At 36.1% G+C, this 21621-nt stretch overlaps 1 protein-coding gene across 5 annotated transcripts in view; it reads left to right on the top strand.

Moving 5' to 3' along the window:
- Positions 1-21021, top strand: part of LOC131047634 (uncharacterized) — a 33926-nt gene extending 12905 nt beyond the window's left edge. Inside the window, exons 2-5 of one of the 5 annotated variants that reach the window (XR_009106268.1) lie at positions 18158-18450; positions 18546-19351; positions 20486-20572; positions 20660-21021. Coding sequence is in view for 2 of the 5 variants with exons in the window: in XM_057981416.1 (XP_057837399.1) it covers positions 18158-18450; positions 18546-19327 (1075 nt within the window). In the remaining 3 variants the exon portion in view is untranslated. Of the gene's footprint in view, positions 1-18157; positions 18451-18545; positions 19352-20461 lie in introns of all 5 variants that reach the window. The other 4 variants (XR_009106270.1, XR_009106271.1, XM_057981416.1 and 1 more) reach the window with 4 other exon arrangements.
- Positions 21022-21621: the final 600 nt, after the last annotated feature.

Here is a 21621-nt window from a genome sequence, read left to right as displayed (position 1 = left end):
TCCTTGACCAAAATCTTCTCCTGATTTCGAAACTATCGGCTGCGTTAGCCCAATAATCTTCCAAATCAGCTCTATGCTCGAATGTCATCCCTTCGACCCTTTTCATCTTATGGAACGGATCAAAATTCTTTCTTGCTTTATACTGGTAGAAAGGGTACCAAGCCAGCTCTTTCTCTGTAGTGGCAGCGGCTTGTGATGACGGGCACGTCTCTAGTCCATTTCCAATCATGAGAGAGGAGGTTCCTGCCTTCTTCTGCTTATCTCTTTGAATTGTTATATAGCCCTCTAGTTGCCTCACAATTTCCAGTAGCACAACTCGGTTGGTAGGGTAGGCTGGGAGCTTATAGGGAGATCCGGAAAACCCCTGAATTCTAATATAGGTGAACTTCAGGTATTGAGTATACCAATATCCAAATTTGCTTATAAAGTCCATAGACTCTCTCGAGAGTCTTTGATGCAATCCACCTTGTAGTGTCCGTGTGATGTGCATCAAGAATGTATCATTTACCCTCTTGAAATGAAACTTTTCTTCCATGTGAAGCTAGGGATACTAGTCATAGACAAGAAATTGATTCTTTTTATTTCCCACTTCCCCTCTGCAGGTGAGGCCTCTGTATCTGTAGGTTCTAGCCAGGGAATAGAACAAGTATGAGCTCATGTAAAAGGCCCTATCTGCCTCCAGATTTCTCAGTTGGCTGTCCAAGTTATTGCTTATCATCTGAGCCCAGTTTATCATCTTGACTCCGCTCATTATTTCGTTTATGAAATGATACATCCAAGGCTCAAATGGAGCGCCTTGGGGATTACCCATTATCCTGTTCAACAGGACAATCATATCTCCAATATCCTCTTCGAAACACACCCTTACCAAGCTCTTTCTCTGCAGTTTGGAGGCACCCTTCCTTGGCTTGTCCAGCCAGGAATGATTGATGATGCCGTTGTACTCTTCCAAATGATCTTGATACATTCGATCAGCCTCATCCTTGGTCTCATATATAGCATTATGATATTTTGGGATTTTGAAATCTTCCCTTATGGCCTCATCGTTGATGTCTGCCAACACTCTTCCATCTGGTGCGGCAATATCCTTACTGACAGGGTTGTAGTGCCTAGCGCACTCAGCTACCAACTCTGTACACTGCATGGTAGGGAGGAAGCCGACAACATGCACGATACCACTCTTCATCATCTTTCGCGCGATTGCGGTTGGCACAAGGTTATCTAAGACGAACATCCTCTTCTTGAACTCCCTCAGATTGATATGCCCGAGGTTGGTATCGCTGATATTCTTCCATTTTGAGTTCATTCTCGATTCAGGAGGAGCATCCTTGTCACTTGGAACTTCATCGTGCCTGAAATCTGCGAATAAACATGAAGCTTAAGTTAGAAATCAGAACCTAGATTAAAAATTCGAGGTTTGCGAATGGCTAAGTGTTTGGAGCTTTTACTTCACTTTCATACTTAGTCATGAAAATGGATTTTTCACATGTAAACTCCCCACTCTTAGGGATACTTATGATTTGCAGTCCAAACCAGGTTTTATAACTTTGAAAACTCTCATTCCATTTAGTCCAAAAATGATATTTCTTATTGAAAATTTGAATAATCCACAAAAATTACTTCCAACGAATCCGGAAAACTCAGAAAATATAATAAACCTGCATTTAAAACCAACTTCATCTTCGAATGAACGAGAACAAGGCGAGAAGATAGAAGGAATTTCAAGAAAACTCAGAAAATTTGACGAATCTGCCTTCTATCAGCTGGTTCAACTCCAAAAATCTGCAGATATTTGATAAGAATGAAGTTGATAAATCAAAATTCCTTAAAAAGCTCGCTCAATCTGCAAGAGATCACCTTGCAACACCTCCAATCTATAAAATCTTCTTCGAAATGACCCTCAATCTGCAAAATAACTCTCAATATCTCTCTTAGCTTGCTCAGAAAGTTCGAACTTTTGTGTGAGAATGAAAAAGTAAAGAATGTATTTGTAATGAAGTTCAAATCTGCAATTAGAAACATGCAGATCTTTTCCAATTCATGTTTCTAATTCATCCTCAGTCCATTGTATCCACAAAGAAAGTTTCCATTTTATACTTCAGTTGGCTTGTCATTTCCTTAAGCTCAAAAATCTTATTCATGTGCAAGTTTCTAAATTGATTTTAGTCTATATATCCGAACTTGATCTTTCAAATATCATCCTAGAAACTTTGTAATTTGGGATTCATTTCGAGTTCCATGAGGATTTGGATGACATCACCAAAGAATATTCCTTGTTCTCAATACTCTAACAAGTATTGGTTTAACCTTTGACTTAGGCGGACTTTTGAAGCACCTTTCTTGTTGCTTGGAGGGCGGACTTTTGCTTCACCAAGGATGGCGGACTTTTCTTCTTCCTCCAAGGCGGACTTTAGAGACTTGGCATTATGGAGGGCGGACTTTTCTTCTACCTCCAAGACTAGGGCGGACTTTTGGAAGACCACCACTTGGCATTTGAGAACTTCATCATCATGCTTGCTATCTCCTCACCCTAAGGCGGACTTTCTTGCCTTGACCACCTTTTTCTTTATCGATAGGGCAGACTTTTGGAGCATCTCTTCACTGGGCGGACTTCTTAGACATCCACTCATCAGCACGGCAGGGTTTTAGTCTACCTCCAAGGGGGACTTTGAAGGCTTCATCAACTTGAGGGCGGACTTTTGGAGGTATGCATGTCTCGTAAGGCGAATTTTAACTTGTTTATGATCATAGGTGGAGTTTAAGACTACCTTTTTCATGGGCGGATTTTCATACTACCATCATCATGCTTGGGTGGAGTTTTTAATGACCAAGGCGGACTTCCTAGTGACTTTTTGCATAGGGCGGAGTTCTGAGAGATCACCATGCTTGGGCGGAGTTTTGGACTACCAAGAGGGCGGACTTTTGGAAGGCCTCTTGAGGGCGGAGTGTTGAAGACACCTCCATCATTATGCTTGGGCGGAGTTTTAGGCTACCTCTTTCATGTTTGAGCATGGCGGACTTTTGGGAGATCACCATGCATGGCAGACTTTTCTTCATCAAGCATGGTGGACTTTTTGAAGACTCTTGGCATAGGGCGGAGTTTCATAGACATCATGACTCTTGGGCGAACTTTTTGAAACTATATCAGGGTGGAGTTTTGGAAGACCACGACTTCGCAGGGCGGACTTTTAGACATCTCCATGACACACAACACCTTGGGCAGACTTTTCATCCCCTGCCATAACACTCACCATCAATCATTAGCCAGACTTAGAAAATATTAAAAAATCTACAATTTCTTCAATTTTAACTAGATTGACTTGAAATTTGAAATCCATACTTAGGCAAACCATCTGAAGTGTCATGACCCCTAAAATGTAGGAATTTAGCTTTTTAGGTCAAAACTTGGAAATTCTTGATTGCGATTGAAGCAGGTCAGTGGTATCAGTGCAAACCCTAGGTCCCCACTCGAAAAAGCAAAATCTGGCATCCCTAAAAAATAGGGAAAACTTTCTAAAAATAGCCATACTGGGGATTGGGCTAAAATTGCCAAAAACGAAACTTCCTAAAAAATAGGGAAAAACAAAAGATGCAAATTTTCTAAATATAGAAAGTTGTTCAAATTTGTCGATATCAATTGCGTTCTTTGTCCTTTGGCCTTTCTAGGCACTTTGACGATATCCGAACTCTGTTATCACTTGGCTTGTAAAAACTGACTTTCAATCCTTTAGACTCAAACCGTTCAAAACTTGACAGAACCGAGCAAAACTTGAAGCAGAAGACCACGGGTACTAACAAAAACCCTAGAAAGTATGAAAGGAGAGGGTCCCCATTTTCAATGGGGCGATGTGTGAAAAAGGTCACAACAGGTCCCATGGAGGGGGGCTTCCTTAAAAATAGAGCTGAAGCTGCTGAGATTTTTTAGGAATATTTTAAAGTTGGTGGTCCCATGAATTTCATATTGCAATTTTGGTTAAAAGTTTAAGTTCCTAAATTTAAGGAAGCTGGTGATCCCATGAAATTTGTAAGTGCAATTCAGCTTATGAAGAGTTAAAAACAATTAAGTAAATTTCATTTTCATTTTCCCTCTAGATTTTTTTGGCAGGATTCATCTCTTTTTTTGTGGGAATAAAACTTAGATGATTGACAAGTGGCAAACAATATTCCTAAGCTAGTGGGGCAATTTCTAGCCCCACCCCATTTTCACCTGCTCAAATATGTAGGCCTAAAAAGTAGGAGCTTCTATTTTCTAGGAAAAGATTCCAAATAATCCCATAGCCCAAAAAAAATCTTCATATTACCTCCTCTTTTTTAAAAATAGAAGCTTAAGCCCCCCATTGGACCCCTCCCTTAACAAAAAATTATTAAGAGCTGACATAAATTAAAAGAAAACTAAAACTATAAAATAACTCTAAGTAAATTAAAATAAAATAACTCTAAAGTAAATTAAAATAACTCTTAAGTAAATACAATAACTATAAAATATCTCTTAAGAAAATAAAATAACTCTCTAGTGATAAAAATAACACTCATAAATAAATAAAACGACTTTTTAATAAATAAAATAACTCTTAGCTAAATAAAAATATTTCATCAAATAGAAAAATAAAACAATGTAAATAAAATAAAATAATTCTTAAAAAGTTCTAAAGTAAGATAAAATAACTCTCAGCTAGATAAAAAATACCTTTTTAAATAATAAAAAATAATAAAAATAATGTAAAGAAAATAAAATAATTTTTAAATAGTTCTAAAGTAAAATAAAATAATTCTGAGTAAATGTAATAACTCAGGATTGATATATCTTGGCATTTTTTCGATAGATGCATGTTAAGATATCTGTAGTAGTTAATTTTCACTTAAATGTATTTATTACAGCACATAGGTGCAGGTACACATCTATAACAACCCAAGAAAGGGACTGTTGACATGTTTTGTAAATGAGAAAATCACATGGAGAGACTTAGAAATCTTTTAGTTACATAATCAAGGGTGGTTCAACATTATTAAGGTTATTTGTTTGCTATTTTTCCAAATTTGTGCGTGTTATTTAGCTGTTATAGTGCTCAAGAGTTGAAGTAGAGAACCTGTAATGTGATGGAATTGGATCAAATAATGTCTGTCAACTTTGATGACTTATGCTACCTTGATTTTTATTTGAAAGCATGTGCTAAAAACATTCAAAATATCCACTCAGTCTTTACTTTCCAATAAGATAAACTACACTGAATTCTGAGCTGCAAGTAAAGAGTTATGGCCTTTTGAATGTGAGATCTTAAACATGACAGCTTGCATATTTGAAAGTAGAACTGTACTGGATCTGATAAAAGGAATTTCCCCATCTGTAAATATATAGATTTTTGTCCGACTACGGACTACTTTTATAGAGGTAAAAAGAGAGTCCCAGATTATCTTTCTTCTGTGTTACCGATCCACACCGAAAGTCTGAAACAAATGCTACCCCTAAAATAAGTAGACACTGCTAAAGGACAAAGCCAGAAAAGTTGCGGTCAGGGTTTGCTCTGCAGTAGAAATCAGAGGATCTGAAAATGTTGAATTAGGGTAGGAGCCTGTGAAGTCGCTGAATGCATGGGCAAGACGATGTGAATTTGTTGAAGTTGCAAGATCCAGAAGTAAAATGCGTCGTCCCAAAAACGTAAACAAACATGTCAAAAGCCCTAATTTTTGGTTTACATTTGAGTTCAGGTTTGCGTTTAATAGGACAGATATTTTTTCCCCTTCTTTGGTACAGCCGGGTAAGGCTGTATGCATATATATGTATGAAAAATATACAAAAATACTCGTAATTTGTAAAAAAACAGAAACATAATTAATTTTTACCTACAATTTATTACTTATATGAAAATTAAATATATATAATTTAAATGGAAGCTTTATTGATAGAATATAAATATCTTATTCAATATTATATAGTGAATATATTAAAAAGAAATTTTTAATTATTTATAAATCACATATAACTTGTTTCTTTTATATTAGAACTTAAAATATGATCTTTCTTTTAGCATTCCATTCTCTCTACTATTAGTTAGTTTACGGGAATGTATAAATAAAATTTTGAAGTGAGCAAAATGTTATTTGTGCCATATAAAATTCAAAGGGAATGAAAATATTATTTCCACCACGTTCAAACTTCTGGTTATAGGAATGGCAAATCTGATGATAAAAGAAGTGTTAATGACAAATTAGATGATAAGTGTAGACAGTCAAGCTGAACTTGGTAATGAAGTGAACACCCTTCTCAAACCAAAAAAAATCGCTTGTTAAGTCAAATTCATTCTCAAATGGTCATAAATTGGTACAAGACCTGAGTATAGGTGATTTGGGTGATTAAATTGTGATTTTTTTGTGGAAAATAGCAACAAACCTAGCAATTCACGAGTATTTATGATTAACTGTGATTTTTTGTCCATTTTTGCTTCTATGTTTATTACATCCTACCAAACTTGGGTGATTCACTTTGGGCTCATTATTCCATTCCGAAGATGCCCTATGACATGTCATAAGTTGGTCAAGCTTGTTATAGTCGACTATGTAACTGTTCTCTCACATGCTTTTAACACACATCATAAGATATCTTACATCTTATGCATCTAACAACGTTATAGATGCTCTTACATTTCTTACATGACATAAATACTCTTACACGTGTCATATTACAGATTATGCATTCCATAAATGCCATCTTAAACAAGATGACCTTTTCCATTAGGGCACAATGAAATGTACAAATTGAGTAATATTATTGGACATTGGAATACACAAATGTGTATGACTCCTAATCTCAACAAAAAATACATTCAATTTTTCATGTTTTTCTGTTTAAATACAATTATTGGCAACAAATTATTGTGTAGATAGAGTTACCTAAACTCAAGGAAGAGGGAAAAATTATCTCAAACATGTAGTTCTCCATACATGCATAAATAAATTAAGGACTAGGTTTGTTAGAAGTATGTCATAAAGTGGAAGAATTTGCTTGTCAAAGATGCTACATCGGAAGATAACATTTACAGTCAGTTAGTTAGCATCGAGGACAACACTTATTTGAAGGGGAGGGGCATGCTATGCCCTTAGCCCATTGGATGTATGGGGATATTTCATGATTAACCATGACTTACATAATCCCTATTATAGTCATTTATTAATTCCTATTATATTCATTGTAAGTTAGGTTAGCCTTGTTAGGATTAGGAAATTAATATTGCCCAATGATGCCTATAAAGAGGAGGTAGAGTAGTTGCTGAGTGTTAGTAAATAGATTTGTCTTTGTGAAAATTAATTAAATTTAACTCTATTTGCCCACCAGATAAAGACAAATCCCACCAACAGTGGTAGAGATCACCATTGTATTGGTGATCTTCCTTTGCATTTGAGAGGGGCAGCTCCCTCGTATGATGTAATTTTGTTTTAGGGGTATGCTTTTAACTAGAAAGCAGACAAGGCAAAACTATCACCTACACATAGCCATGACACAGATGCGATTACAAACTTAGAATATGAGGGAACGAAGACAAATGACACAGATCATTCACTCAGCACCCATGAATAACAACTGAGAGAATGAGCAGCCAATCCTTCCCAATCAATGAGTAAATCAGAATTCACAGATTCCATGATAGACACATTCACAACCTGATATAGCAAAGATAATACCAAAGAACAATTGCAAAAATCACACAGGAAAAATCTGCAAATGAAAGGAAATACAATTAACACAGATTCAAAATATGGCCTTTATTTCTCTGATGAAAAACAAGAGTCCACAGACTCATTTGTCTCTGTACACAAGGCTATGTTTGAAAGAAAATCCCATACTGTTGTCCCCTCTCAGAACTGAATAATCCCTCCTCCTGATTGATTCTCACTCTCAGATCCCAGTGTGATGGGGATCTAAAACCAGGACCCTTCTGCTGTTCTCTGATTACATATTTAAAGAAATCCCCATAAACTTTATAATAAAATGGTATCCTTCAGCTTGAAGTTGACTGGCAAATGATTGTCAAGGAACTATTGAATGAGCAGCTGGATTTTTGAAACCATTCTTTCTTATTTTGCTTCAGTTTTAGTAAATTCTTTCTATAGATCCTGGATATACAACTTTTAATTTGTGTCCTTCAAAATGCATGTAAGCAATGAAAACGGTAAGGTGTCTCCCTCTATTTGTTACTGATTTGAAGAGAATAAAGTATGAGCTATTTAAGAAAATCCCAAGCACAGTGTCAGCTTGATTAATCGTGTAGCAATATGCTTTACTAAATTTCCTTGAGCAAGCTTTTCAAAGTTGAGAAACTGGAGTATCCAAACCGTATGGTGGTTCAGAAAGCTTATCCAAGTGTGGGCAGTCATCTCTATGAGAAGGAAATGAGTAAGAGGATCTAAAGTCTGCATCCTATCGTGTAAGCTTATTTGTACCTCTAATGTGCAACAGGACTAAACTTCTGCTCTCTGGTGCATTTCCTTTGTCTGAGACTGTACTTCTGATCGAAACTTGTCTTCTGCCATATAAGAATGCCTATGAGGTAGATCATTTCGTTTACTTCCAGTTCTGCATTAAATCATTGCATTCATCATTTGGAAGATATGTTAAAGTCGTTAGGTCCTTACCCACTGCTACACACTGTTTTATTGTAGATGTGAAATGTGTGTAGGACTCCAGGGCCAGTCCGTAATGATAAAAACTTGACAATTCTGAAACTTCTCTAGCTGATATGCATTCAGCCCCTGACATTGCCTGAGCAGCCAATGCTTTGAATGCACTCAATTGTTGGATCACTACTGTCTCGCATGCAATTAATGAAAGCTGCAAGGGCCTTATTGCTTGAGGCATCCAATTCATATCCTCGTGCCTCACATAACTCAAAGGCAGACTGAAATTGTCAAGCTTTGGAGGCCTATAGCATTGAAGCAAAGCAGCATGTAGGAAAGATTCTTAAATTTGACATGCAACACAGGAATTGGCAAAAATCATCATTTCAGCATTTACTTGAAAGTTTGTAAAGCCTTTTCGATTTATTCATTTCGTGTGAAACTTGTGGTAATGGCACCTCATGAGAACACATTTTGTTGAGGCATTTGACTAAAGAAATTCATGCCCTTCATGAATTTCTTTATTAGATTTGCAACAACTTATTCCTCCAAGCAAGCGCCTTTCACATTCAATTGGAAAAGGAACATATCTTTAATATTACCGTCTTTCTTGTTGATTTTAACACTTTCAGATTAATGTAAACTCAGAAAATCAGAATTTAATTACTAACTAAATTGATTAAATGAATAGTTTATAGTTTTCCAGATTTAAGCATAACCAAGAAAAGAACAAAATAAGTACAAGACACAATTACCCTGGGAAAACCTCCTAGGAGGAAAAACCCAGCCAGAAAAGATCCTCAGATCTGATTATGGATTGAATTCATATGAAGGTTACAACACTTATCTCATGTACTTGAAGGTGATTGCACTTAGTACTGATAATGTCTTCCACAAGACTGCACTTTCACAAGCATCAAATTGTCACACCTGCCCCCTTTGACAGTAATCAGGTTCAAACCCTAGGTCTGCAATATTTGCATCTGAAGTATGCTCTTTGATGGACAGCAACTTTATCCCTTAGTTCGCTCTCCTCATTGATGAATTTCGCACCTCAACTAGCAGATGTAGTTCGCTGATATGGCAGAGGTAATTTGCTTCAATTGCAGATGTAATCTTGCTCCTTTAAGTTCGCATTGGCAGGCACATATATTTCGCATGAATCATAAAACTGAAAATGAATGAATGATAGTGTGAAGTTGAAGTTTATTTATATGGTGAGCAATGATCTTAATCATGTCGGCTTGCTTTATGATTTAATGAACTTTAATTTATTTAACCAAAGGCATTAGGATAGGGTTGGCCCAATACATGGTGGCGTGTTAGCTTGAGTGTAGCGTGGGATCTTTATTTGATGCCGTGAGGTATAGGGCCCAGCCCTACACATTGTGGAAGGGGCTGGCCCCCTTGGGCGGATTCCAATGTTGCCCAAGGCAATTGGAATCCGCCGTCCCTAATTATAATCAACATTTCTTGCCAGGAATGTTATTAACATTTAAATCCCTGCACCATGTATTTGTTATGCTGTCGTCACCAGTCATTACCACAGTTCATTCTTTCAAGAAATCTTGTATGAGACTTCATGATGTCGGCCTTTTCAGTGGTTCTCTTAACCACATTGGGGGCTGATGGTGGTTGTGAAACCATCATAGCTTACTGCTAATCTTTCTTTAATTTTTAACCATGCCTTTCGATTATGTTTGCTTGTGGCAAATCTATTTTGTGCATGTCATGTAATCTCCAACACCGAATTTTGTATGCTGCCATTATTCATAAAATATATCAGGCCAAGAGGTAGTTTTTATAACTGCATTGATTGCCGCCACATTTTGATATGTGGTTTTGAATAGAGAGTTGGAGTCCGATGGGGTTGTGATGACCCCTTCAGACTCTGATGGTGATTGCAATGCCATAGTAAATTTCCGATGACTTCTTTCCTTAGGTTGTTTCTCATTCAATAACATTAGCTGTTGAATCCTTTCTGTCCTTAAATGTCTGCAATATCAATATCTGAAAGGCTTGAACAAAATCCAATTTGCGGCCAACAGATCTTGAAACATTTTATCACTTGCTTGGCTTGAAAGTCTCGATGGTATTCTCAACAAATTCATTCTGTGCTATGCTACATTATGGCGCAGCCGAGGAATCATGTTTCTTTGTGGCATTAAAACATTTCTAGTTCTTTACCCCTCTCATACATATTCATAAGAGGAGCTGCTGTGTAAATTTCACGAGCTAATATGTCACAAGGTTCTTTCCTTTGGCCTAGACATGGAAGAAATTGATGAGGATTCTGTGGCTTGTTATTCACAGATCTCATTTGCTTCAAAACTTACCATTAGTGAGCTTTTCATTTCTCTAAGTCCATAGATACAAGTGGATTGAAGACCGAGGGAGGTTATTTTCTGCTGAAATGTAACAAGACAGACAATGGCAGAAGCATAGTTGGGAAGTTTGAAGCTGGATTTGTCTCGAAGGTGTTGAGCAAACCCTACCCCAAACAGGCTCATTAATGCCACCTGATAGATTCCTATTTTGAAAATCGCCTGTGTTCCATGAGATTTGAATAACATAGTCCTGATTGATAAGGCACTTTGTGCTAGGTCTTCTGATCAAACGGAGTAACAGTAACACTATGAGAATTTTCATCTTCAATTTTTTTATCAACTGCAACCTTTTCCGACAAAAAATGTATTTAATTGTTGACTAATTGTATGTGCATTAGTCTTGCACATAGTGTAAAAGCAACATTTTAATTCTGAAATTCCCAGCTTCTGGGTGATAAATTAGGATGCAGTTGTATCATTTGAGGTACACCTTTTATTCTGACTGTCATTGTGAGAAAGGTCACCTCTCATTTTGTGCACGGAAGTGATGATCGATAGGGCTTAAAATGACATGAGGAGGCTGAGAGTTTAAAATTTTCTAGGTTTAAAACTGCAGGTAACACCGAGTATTGTATTGTGATTTCTATTCTTATTGTAAGATTTTTGGATGTTGTCCCCTTGAAGTGCCTTATTCTCGTTGAGTATCATATTGTGAGTTTTGCTCTTATTGTAAAGACTCTTGGAGGTTGCCCCTTGGAAGAGGCTTGTTATAATAAAGTATTTGCATCTTATTTTCTCTTATATGCTTCTTTTGATTACATTTACCTTCATAACCTAGGTTGAACTTGGTTTTGGTGCATCAATCTCTCCCTTACAAGAGACCAAGTCGTGGTAGGAAATTGCTAGAAGGCAACAATTTCCCTGTTGTATAAGTAGTAATTGATTGCAATGAAGTGACACCTTCACTACATTATCATAAGATCCATTCTTTGGATCAAAATTGAGAGTATGTATATCAGATTTGAGCTTCAACTGTTATGAGAAGCTGATTTTGGAAAGTTTAGTAGCTACCTTCTCATACCCTTCGAAACACCCAATGAGATGGAAGTATGACATGTTCATCTATTGCTGAATGCAACAGGGATATCCCAAGGCACAAAGGGAGGAAGTGAGACATACCATTGGGAGGTTGTGTGTAAATGTTTGCATCATGAAGTTGTGGAAGGACCTACAAAGTGACTTAAGACCTAAACCACTCTTATGATGGGGTCATCAGGAAGTGACCTTGTTTAGACAATAGCTTACTTTGATTCATGATATGTCTTGTAATGGGAGGCTAGGTTTCAAAAACACTCATGCAAAAACAAGTTAATAATTAATGTATGGTTCATACCTAGGTCATTGATTTGGGTAAGGGTACGGATTCGGAATTGGGCATGACCAGTCACAAAATACGATGATTTTCATGGATGAGGTTCGAATTTAATCGAATTTCAAACTTTCATTAAAAAATCGTTCAAATTTGGCCAAATTCGTACGGCCAGGGCACCATTTTTTTTATTAAAGTTAAAATTTAAAAAGCATTTTTATAGGGTTTTTTTGAAATGCGTTTAGGGTTTTTTTGAAAACTTTCAGCGTATTTTTTCTATAAAGTGCTGCTATCTGCCTCTAAACACACAACTTAGCTGGTCGATTCATGGGTATCTACTGGGTCGCGGGTGTCTGCAACTGCAACTGGGTTGCCGTCGGATTTTTTGTGGGTGTCGCGGGTATCTACTGGGTCGCCGTCAGATTTTCACGGGTGTCTGCAACAATGATCTCCGTCAGATTTTTGCGGGTGTCTGCATACTTATAATTTATTAGAAGTATACATATATTTAAAAATAAACAAAATTATATGAGGCAAATTTTATCCGAATTTTATTTTTTGAACTTTTCCCTTGTCGAATTTCATCCGAATTTCATGGTTGTCGAATTCGAACCTTGTGACTTAGGGTACAACAAAGCTATGGGTACCGATATTTTATATATATATATATATTATAAAATATAAACTCTATCAGTGTATAAATATAAGAAGAATGATGCTTATAAATCCATAATTGCCAATAAATATCAATAAATAGAATATTTTGATACCTCATTCATAATTTGCAAAAATGAAAATAAAGTATCAAAATTTCATTACACAATGAAAATTCAAATTATAATTGATTTCAAAGTTGCATGGACACGGATACGGATATAGTATCAAAATATGGATACTGCCATTTTTTAAGACCCCCAATAAGGATATGGTTGGATAAGACATTCATACATATATTTAACACAATTTTCTAAGTTATTATTGAGAAGCATCCATCATCAAATTATGAATCCACATCATTGACAAAGCTCCCACTGAACCGTGATATTGAGCTCTCTAGGCATTGTGATAAACATCTCCTAAATGAAGATTATCCATGACCCACACACTCAACTATAACCTCAACAACTCCAGGGAATAAAGTAGAACTGTGATCTCCAAACCAAGAAGATACAACCACCATTAAAACATTAGTAATAAAATCAACACTGCCATAACATCACTATCAAAAGCTCCCATTGAAATGTGTAACCAAGCTATCATGGCATCATAATAAACCATTTGCTACAAGTCCCCATAATTGATTATCCAAGCACTCTAACCATCATCCATCTTCTCATCTCAATGCACACATACCAATGCATTAACGACCACAGACAAGGCCAAATAAATGAATCAGGTTGAGAAGACATGTCAATATAGAAGGTCCACATCTGAGTCATCCCACTGCAAACAAATGAGTAGCTAATCCACAACTTACATAACTCAAAGGATCCAAAACCAATGAAACCTGCAAATCAAGATAACCAAGAAGATAACCTGTAGATATCAAGATTCAAATACAGGTTCAATTGATGATTGGCTAAACAAATTGACAAACAAGTACCATAGGTTAGGAACCAAACAAACATTTGGACACCGGAACAAATTTCTAAAACTGAATAACACCACCACCTAACAACCACATACATGATCATCTCGTGCCAATGCATAAATGTACCTATATATCCATAATGCCATAATCATCACCACTGTATCTATAGTCAACTCTCACTAAGCCAATGCTCCAAGTTTCCATGCGTGTCAATCCATGTCTTCAAATCAAAAACAATTTGTGTACCTATTTTTATCGAAGCCAAAACTTTGAAATTATTTGTAAAGCTGTATCAGGAATCACAAAAAATGATAATTAGTTGTACCATCATGTAAATCTCATGAAAACAAGTACTTCCTCAAGTTTTTACCTCTTGTATGGTCCAGATGCTCTTAGAAATGCACACCATATCTCAAGCACCAATAAGTGATCAAATAAGTACCCAACTCTCTATGCTCATCAAAGTGAAAAGCTATTAGCATCACTGTGTGTAAATGCATACCATTGTCTATTTGAAATCAAAAAATCCGATTTCGTATGTGAAAGTTGTGACTAAAATCGCATCTTGTAGCAACATCTGATTTCAAGGCACCAAAAACTAGCAAAAACAAAAAAATTAGGGAACCAAACCTGTACCACTGCATGGTGCTTGGGAAGAGCTTTCTGATGACTTAGGAAGTTGAGAAGTGGACATCATGGGCGAAAGTTATGCCCCCCGTAAGAAAAGTGCTCTAATTTGGCTATAGGGTGGCAAGTGTGTGGTCCATGGGCAGCTAGCTGATGGTGCCCAAGTAGTTCAGCTGTGGTGCAGACTTGAGGACAAATTCCAAATGACTTAAATTTTAAATCAACAGTGAAAATTTAAAATATTTTAACGCCCACAGATGGGGGAGGTAGTTCCCCATCGGATTGGAGAATCAAGACTAGGGGGCTTAGCTTGGTCGCCTGGTAGGTGGACAACTATTAGTCGGTAGTGGTACTATGACATTGCATTGAATGTTGGTACTAGTTGACGCTAGCTCCTTGTGCAAGATTACAAGGTCTGCGGATCCCATCCCATTATTTTTTTTCAATAATATCTTATACAGGCCATTAATAATAATATTTTTAAAATTTTCACCTTTCAAATGACCCTTATGGTTGTATGACTAGGGTTAGGGGGCAAAAATATTTTGCATCTTTTTTCAAGTGACCAAAATTGGTCAAATTTAATGTCAATCTTTATCTTTTCGATCTCTTGGATTTAATGGCGAGGTTTGTTTTTCCCCAATGGGTCATTAATGAAACTTAGCCCCCCAAAACCTTCATGATGGACACCCTAAAAAAAACCCTTTTTCAAAACTCATTCAAACCCAAGATCTGAAAAAAACCACAAATTTGCAGCCACAAAACCTAGATCTGCAAAATAACAACTTACAAAATGTGTCCTTATCTTGAAATGCCTCAAATCTTTCTTGCATTGTCATAGCTTCAACTTTGCATTAGAGCTACTCATCCAAGGACTATACCAAAACAAGGATTTCTGAAATCCCACCACAAATATGGCTTTGATACCAAATATTAGGAAAATCACATGGGATGATCAATTCGTTTCCGACTTAACTTATGGGAGAAAACATGTATACAAGCTTACAAAATAACCATATGCAAATATCAAGGCATATCACGAGAAAACTCAAGATATGCTTTGAGAAAATCCTCATAGAGGGAGAAACTCAACCACCAAAAGCATCAATGCTCAATGTTTTATTCAACAATGAAACATTACAATACACTTACAGAGCTTCCAAACATCAAGCCTCTCCAATGCATCCTCCATGTGTCCAACCATGTATCCAGACATCTCATGCTACGCTTCACATATGCACTCCTCAAACAAAGACTGAATACAATGACAAGAAGCAAAAACCCCAACTAGCCAACCTAAATCACTAAACATGTGCTTGCTTTTATAGATTCAAGCTCACCTAAAAACAACTAAGTAGTAAGGTAAAACCATTGATCCCACATTTACTTTGTGGTACTAATTTTCTCAAACATGAAATATTTAATGTGGCTACACATTACCTAGGTTATACCATAAACAAATATTTTACATAAATTAGTTAAACCAGTGTTATGCAAGGTGTACAACACCTAATTCGAACAAAGTGTATGATTGTCTATGGAGGGAAAATGAAGGTTTTGTTGTTTGTTTTGCTTCAAGGAACTATATGGGTGCTCTGTTTGGTGCTTACTCACTCACCCCTTTTTATGTGCTAGTGTGATGGGACTTAATTATATTTGTTTTCAATTTTGGTAAGTTTGGTTTGTTATCGGTGCAATTACTTGATTTAGGAATCAAATTTTAGGGTTTCGATTGAAGTACAGCTAACATGAATCATGTTTTTGTGTATTACAAGAGGACCAAATGCTAGTTGTTTCTTTATATTTTAATTTTATTTTCTTTCCCATTTTTTTTCTTTTCAGATTTAGGAATCAAATTATCAGATTTTGTTTGAAGTACGTTAATCTGAATCATGTTTTTGTGTATTACAAGGACCAAATGCTCGTTGTTTCTATATATTTTAATTTTATTTTATTTCCCATTTTCTCTTTCTTTTCTTTCTTTTCTATGACGACTACTGCGATCCATCTGATTTATTTTGTGCTGTGAAACTGTTATCATTTTCATTGTAAACTTAAAGCCTGACAATGAAAGTTTATTTGCTGAAGTTAATATTACGTGGAAGATTATAGAAAATTCTGATAAGTGTATGTTTTAACTTTCAAATTTTAAATGCAAGATTATTGTCAATAATATATAGTTGAATATTCTTGTAAAAATTATTGAAGAGATGTCAATGGCCAGCATTGTCTGCCATGATCCATGCACCACCTAGTTAGGTTGCTTGTAGCTGATATGTAACAAGTTCAACACATCTCACAGGAAATGCAGAAATATGAGCAAACATGAGATTGATATCCATGCAGAGAAGAGAAAAAGGATATTGGTGATAATATTCATGCAGAAAGGATAAAGGATGTTAGAGATAATATCCATGAAAACAAGCATCAAGTGTGCATGATATAAAAACATGATTTTCTGTAATGAAACAAATGAAGGATAAGTTCTCATGATGTAAGTATTGAATATTCTGTGATGAGCCTGGATAAATCTGGATTGGATTTATAAAATTCTAGAAATGTAATCTGCCTATAAAATTTCAAAATATAAATTTCAGATGCGCGGATTTAATAGAATTAAGGCATAAGCTTTTTCTCATAGAATAACTTGTAAAACTTTGTTCTGTTAACAACCAATAACAGGGTTGGTCCACTGCAGCATATTGGCAAGTAATATTTGTTAACTGGTACAACTGCACGGGCTCAACCTCAGCTGAGGAATGAAAGGGAACAATCAATAAACAGAACAGCACAAGCTTGTAGGTGAGCTTTTCCCAATTATGAAGACAACCAATCTCAGTCAAGAGTGAATTGCATAATTTCAATGCAAATAATCACATCCTTATTGCAATACGTCTTGCCTTCTTTATATGCAAGGAAACCTTTTCTAAAAATAACTAACCTTTGCTTCATCCTGAAGCAAGTTAAAAATATTGGACTTTTGTTTTATTCCAAATGAATCTGAAAATAAGTAACCTTTGTTTAGTTACAAAGAAGTAAATTCCTATAACAAATCCTTCTGTATTCTTCATAGCTTTAATTGTTTTTATTTTTCTAACATAAATTAAACTCTATATCTTGACAATGCATCTTAACTAAACTAGAACAAATTATTATTTTTATATTATGCTAACATATCGTTTATATGAATGACATATTCTGTATTTATAACAGGTGAACTCATTCTTTAATTTCATGACATATTCTATTTTTATATCATGCAGACTTATCCCCTATTTGCATGGAAAATATCTCTAATATTCTTTATTAGTTTTTGCAGAGATACCATCAGTAATATGAAATATCTTTTTTCCTCTTCTGCATGGATATCAATTTCTTGTTTACTCTTATTGCTGTACTTCATGTTACATTTGTTAAGCTCGTTACATTATTTAAATTGGTTAATTTCTTTGCTAGATATCTTGAGCTTTCTCTTTTGCTATCTAACGAAATGAACCTATACCATGTATTGAATGCATTAAATTGGAACAATTTGGCGAACAATTTGGCATTGATATTTGGAATTTATTTCCTCTGTTAGTATGCAAAGATTTAAAATTTCGTGTTTATTGTGGACCATTTCTTTTTGAACAGTTTACAGCGGCGTAGCAATCCCCAGGAGCTTGATAATGAGGCACTTGCTTTTCAACCTGTGTTGGGATCTATGCTTGCGAGAATCTATCACAATCCTCAAAATAAAGATGCAAATCAGTCTCGGCTGCAAAAGATCTTACAGTTTTGGGCTTCAAAGGAAGTCTATGATACAGATACAATCTACAGTCTAGAAGGTGAAATGTTAGCCGGACCGCCGACTTCCACTGGGACAGAACCCCCAGTCGGCCTGGGGAAAGAATCTTCACTGCTAGAATCCTCTACTGGTCCAACAGGTGATATTTTTAATTTTCCTCAACTCATTCTGTGATTCTTGCTATTATGCTTGATATGGAGAGTATGATTCAACTTGTTTACATACCTGCTTCAGGTCTTCCTCAAGCCTCTGTTCAAAATCATCTTCAATGGCAATCTGATGTACACAGAAATTCTTTACCCTTGGCAGACCAAGAGAAGCAAGAGATGACTATTCCAGTCACTTCAGCATCACAATTCTTTGGTTCAAGTGCCCAGTTTGCATCAACAGTGAGTCAGCCTTTTGCAGCAAATGCAGCACCCTCTATCTACCCATCTGCTGCTCCACCTTTTCTTGGATCACTGTCTACTCCTCCAGCACCAGTTAGTCAACCGAATATTGCACAAGTGCCAAATCTATCCAGTATTAGAGGTGGGGAGCAATCCCCATATCCATTGTTTCCACCAGGACTTATACCAGGAATGGTCCGAAGAATGCAAATAGGAAGTGGGGTTCCTTACTCTCCTTTGAGTCCTTTGGATATCCCGACAGTAATTCCTCCATCAACCACTTCCCCATCATATATCCTTGAAAGGGTGTCAAAATTCTTCAAAGAAATAGATGAGGTTAACCCTTCTGATGGTCAAACAGAGGATGATGAAAGGGAGCAACCAAGTCGCACAGGTGGTGCTTGTATTCCGCCTCCATCTAATCTGCAAGTAGACGCAGATACTGGCACTCTTCCAGATGGAAGCATTGAGCACAAACCTGGAGCAACTACCACGGGAAGGCTGGGCCTTGGAGCTACTGCTGATCCTAATGAAGTGAGCCAGTATGATGATGTTTATACTTCATACAGGAAGCAAAGGAGCTCGAGCTATCATACATCAATGAGTGCCAGAGCTTCGGCAAGATAGTTATAAGACTTTGACTATTTATAGGTAATAGTTACAAGAGTTTGACCACTCGTAGGTAATCATAAAAAGCTCTGTAATCCAAAAGATTTGAAATGGCTATGTTTGAGATTGAACTATCATGAACATGAGCATTTAACAAGGCAACAGTGAGTGTTTAACAGGTTTATTGAGGCAACATTGAATTCCCAAAGTTGGGATACTCATTCTTGTATCGATACAGTAGGAGGCACTAAATTATTTCCAGTATTGTCTCTGCATAGACTATTCTACCCAAGAGTTACTAACACAGTTCTACTATTTCAGAGGAATTAAGGGATTCTTTTAAGAGAAACATAGTTCCTTTTGGACTTCTTAACCTGTATTTAACCTGTATTTATTTGTCATATAGCACTGTTCGTAACTGTGTTTTGATTAGGTTGTATGCTTTGCTTCCACTTAGCGACAGCTTTTTAGTTCCTGTCAGTTGGCAGGTATACTAATGTGCAATTTTATGTGACGTTTTATCCAATCAAAATGTAGAATTAAAAAAAGTTGACCAACAACTCTGGTTTTTAATTAATTTTTTATTTCCCAGTATTTTCAAATGCATCATTTATCTATTTTTCTATTGGTTGTTGCTGTGAACGGTCAGTTTATGGATGATTTTTTTTTAAATTTTCTTTTTACATTTTTAGGTCGAGGTTCAACTCTGTTAATAATGTTGTCTATTTTTTCCACACTATTAATAATCCTTATAAATATGTGTCCCTTCAACTGGCAGAAACAATTAAATCAAACACTTTCAGCTTTAGAGATTTCCGACAGATTACACAGGCCAAATTTTGCTGTTAATGGTTGTAGAAGTCAACATCACGCATCTCATCTCATTTTTTTTTCATGTTAAATGTAAATCTACTTTCTGCTGGAGAGAAACATGGAACCTCTGACAACATAGACCCTGATTTTAAATAAATTTCTCTGATGATGGCTTCTATTTCCATGGTGACTTTGGGATAGTTCTGATTTTCCTTATAGTTTGATGTGTGCAAGTAGAGTAATGTTACACATCACAATAAGATAAAGAAGCATAGCCATTTATAGTTTCTTGTGCTCGAGATTGGTTTTGGATGTGACAAAGCTAATGGCTGATGGCAGATAATTGTTCCTGTGTATTGTCAGTGGGAAGAATCGGATGACAATATGGCTATTGGTGGCCTGGCTTTGCAGCAAGTGGTAGTGCTTTGGGTCTCAACTGGTCTTGTTGGGGTATGATTCTGAATTCAGTAGTTGGAATTAGGATATTTTATATGCCTTTTACAATACCATGTGTAGAACTCTATGTCTTCTGTGCAGGTCTGAGACTTTATTCAGGATGCTATCAACCAATGCAACAAAACAAATAAAAAGTTAATAAGCCTCTTCAGGGGAGAGTTCATATCATTTCTGTCCATGAAATGTATTGGCTTATTGGGGTATCAAAGAGACTGGAAAATCACAACCCTTTCATATCTTAGATTACTACAGATTTGTTTCCATTCTTGTCGAATATGGACAGTTATTTCAAATTGAAGTATAAAATCAAGTTAAAAATGAATGATCAAAACAAAGCAAAAAATGGAAGACTATTAATAATGGGAAAGATTCATGAATGTAGGATACTACTTAATTCTATGATCTTCTGAATAATCAGTTGCAAATTTTTAAATTCTTTGTCACCTGGTAGTTGTAAAGCATGCACTCTCTACTAATACTTTGTTGGCTAGAACGAACTGTCACTATTTAGAGTATCATATGAGGTTCGCCCCTTAACTGCCTGTTGGTTTCTAAGATTTTATGATTGTTATTTGCTAGTTTTTCTGGCAATTTGTGTTGATATTCTGTTGTTTCTGAGAGATTGAAATCTCAAGTCTGCAACTTGGCATGCTTTTTTTCTATGGCTTAACTATGACTTTGTCTTGATGATTATGTACATTGCAAAAAAATGTGCAGATTTAAGCCACTAAGGCAGCTGTTTACAGCAGTTCCCTGAAATCAGTCTGCTATGTTAAGGGCAGGGAATTGTTGGACTGCCATATTTGGAATTAATCTTAATCATTAATGTAAAGTGCATCTCAAGACAAACGTTCCAGTATTTTTTTAAAACTACATTATCAGTTTATGGTATCTGACTTTTCATTTGCACTTTATCTGTGTTAGTAAAATCCTTTTGATTTTAGCAGGGATTTCCCCCGCCCCCGAGTTTATGCCAAAATTTTTAAGGTTTTTGTTTTTTGGGTCAATCTTTACAGTTTGAATTGGCTGTAGCAACGCCGCAA

This window comes from Cryptomeria japonica, chromosome 4, assembly GCF_030272615.1.
Source record: "Cryptomeria japonica chromosome 4, Sugi_1.0, whole genome shotgun sequence".
Taxonomy (NCBI): domain Eukaryota; kingdom Viridiplantae; phylum Streptophyta; class Pinopsida; order Cupressales; family Cupressaceae; genus Cryptomeria; species Cryptomeria japonica.
The sequence above is the reverse complement of the archived record's forward strand: the minus strand, read 5'-3'. Positions and strand labels throughout refer to the sequence as shown.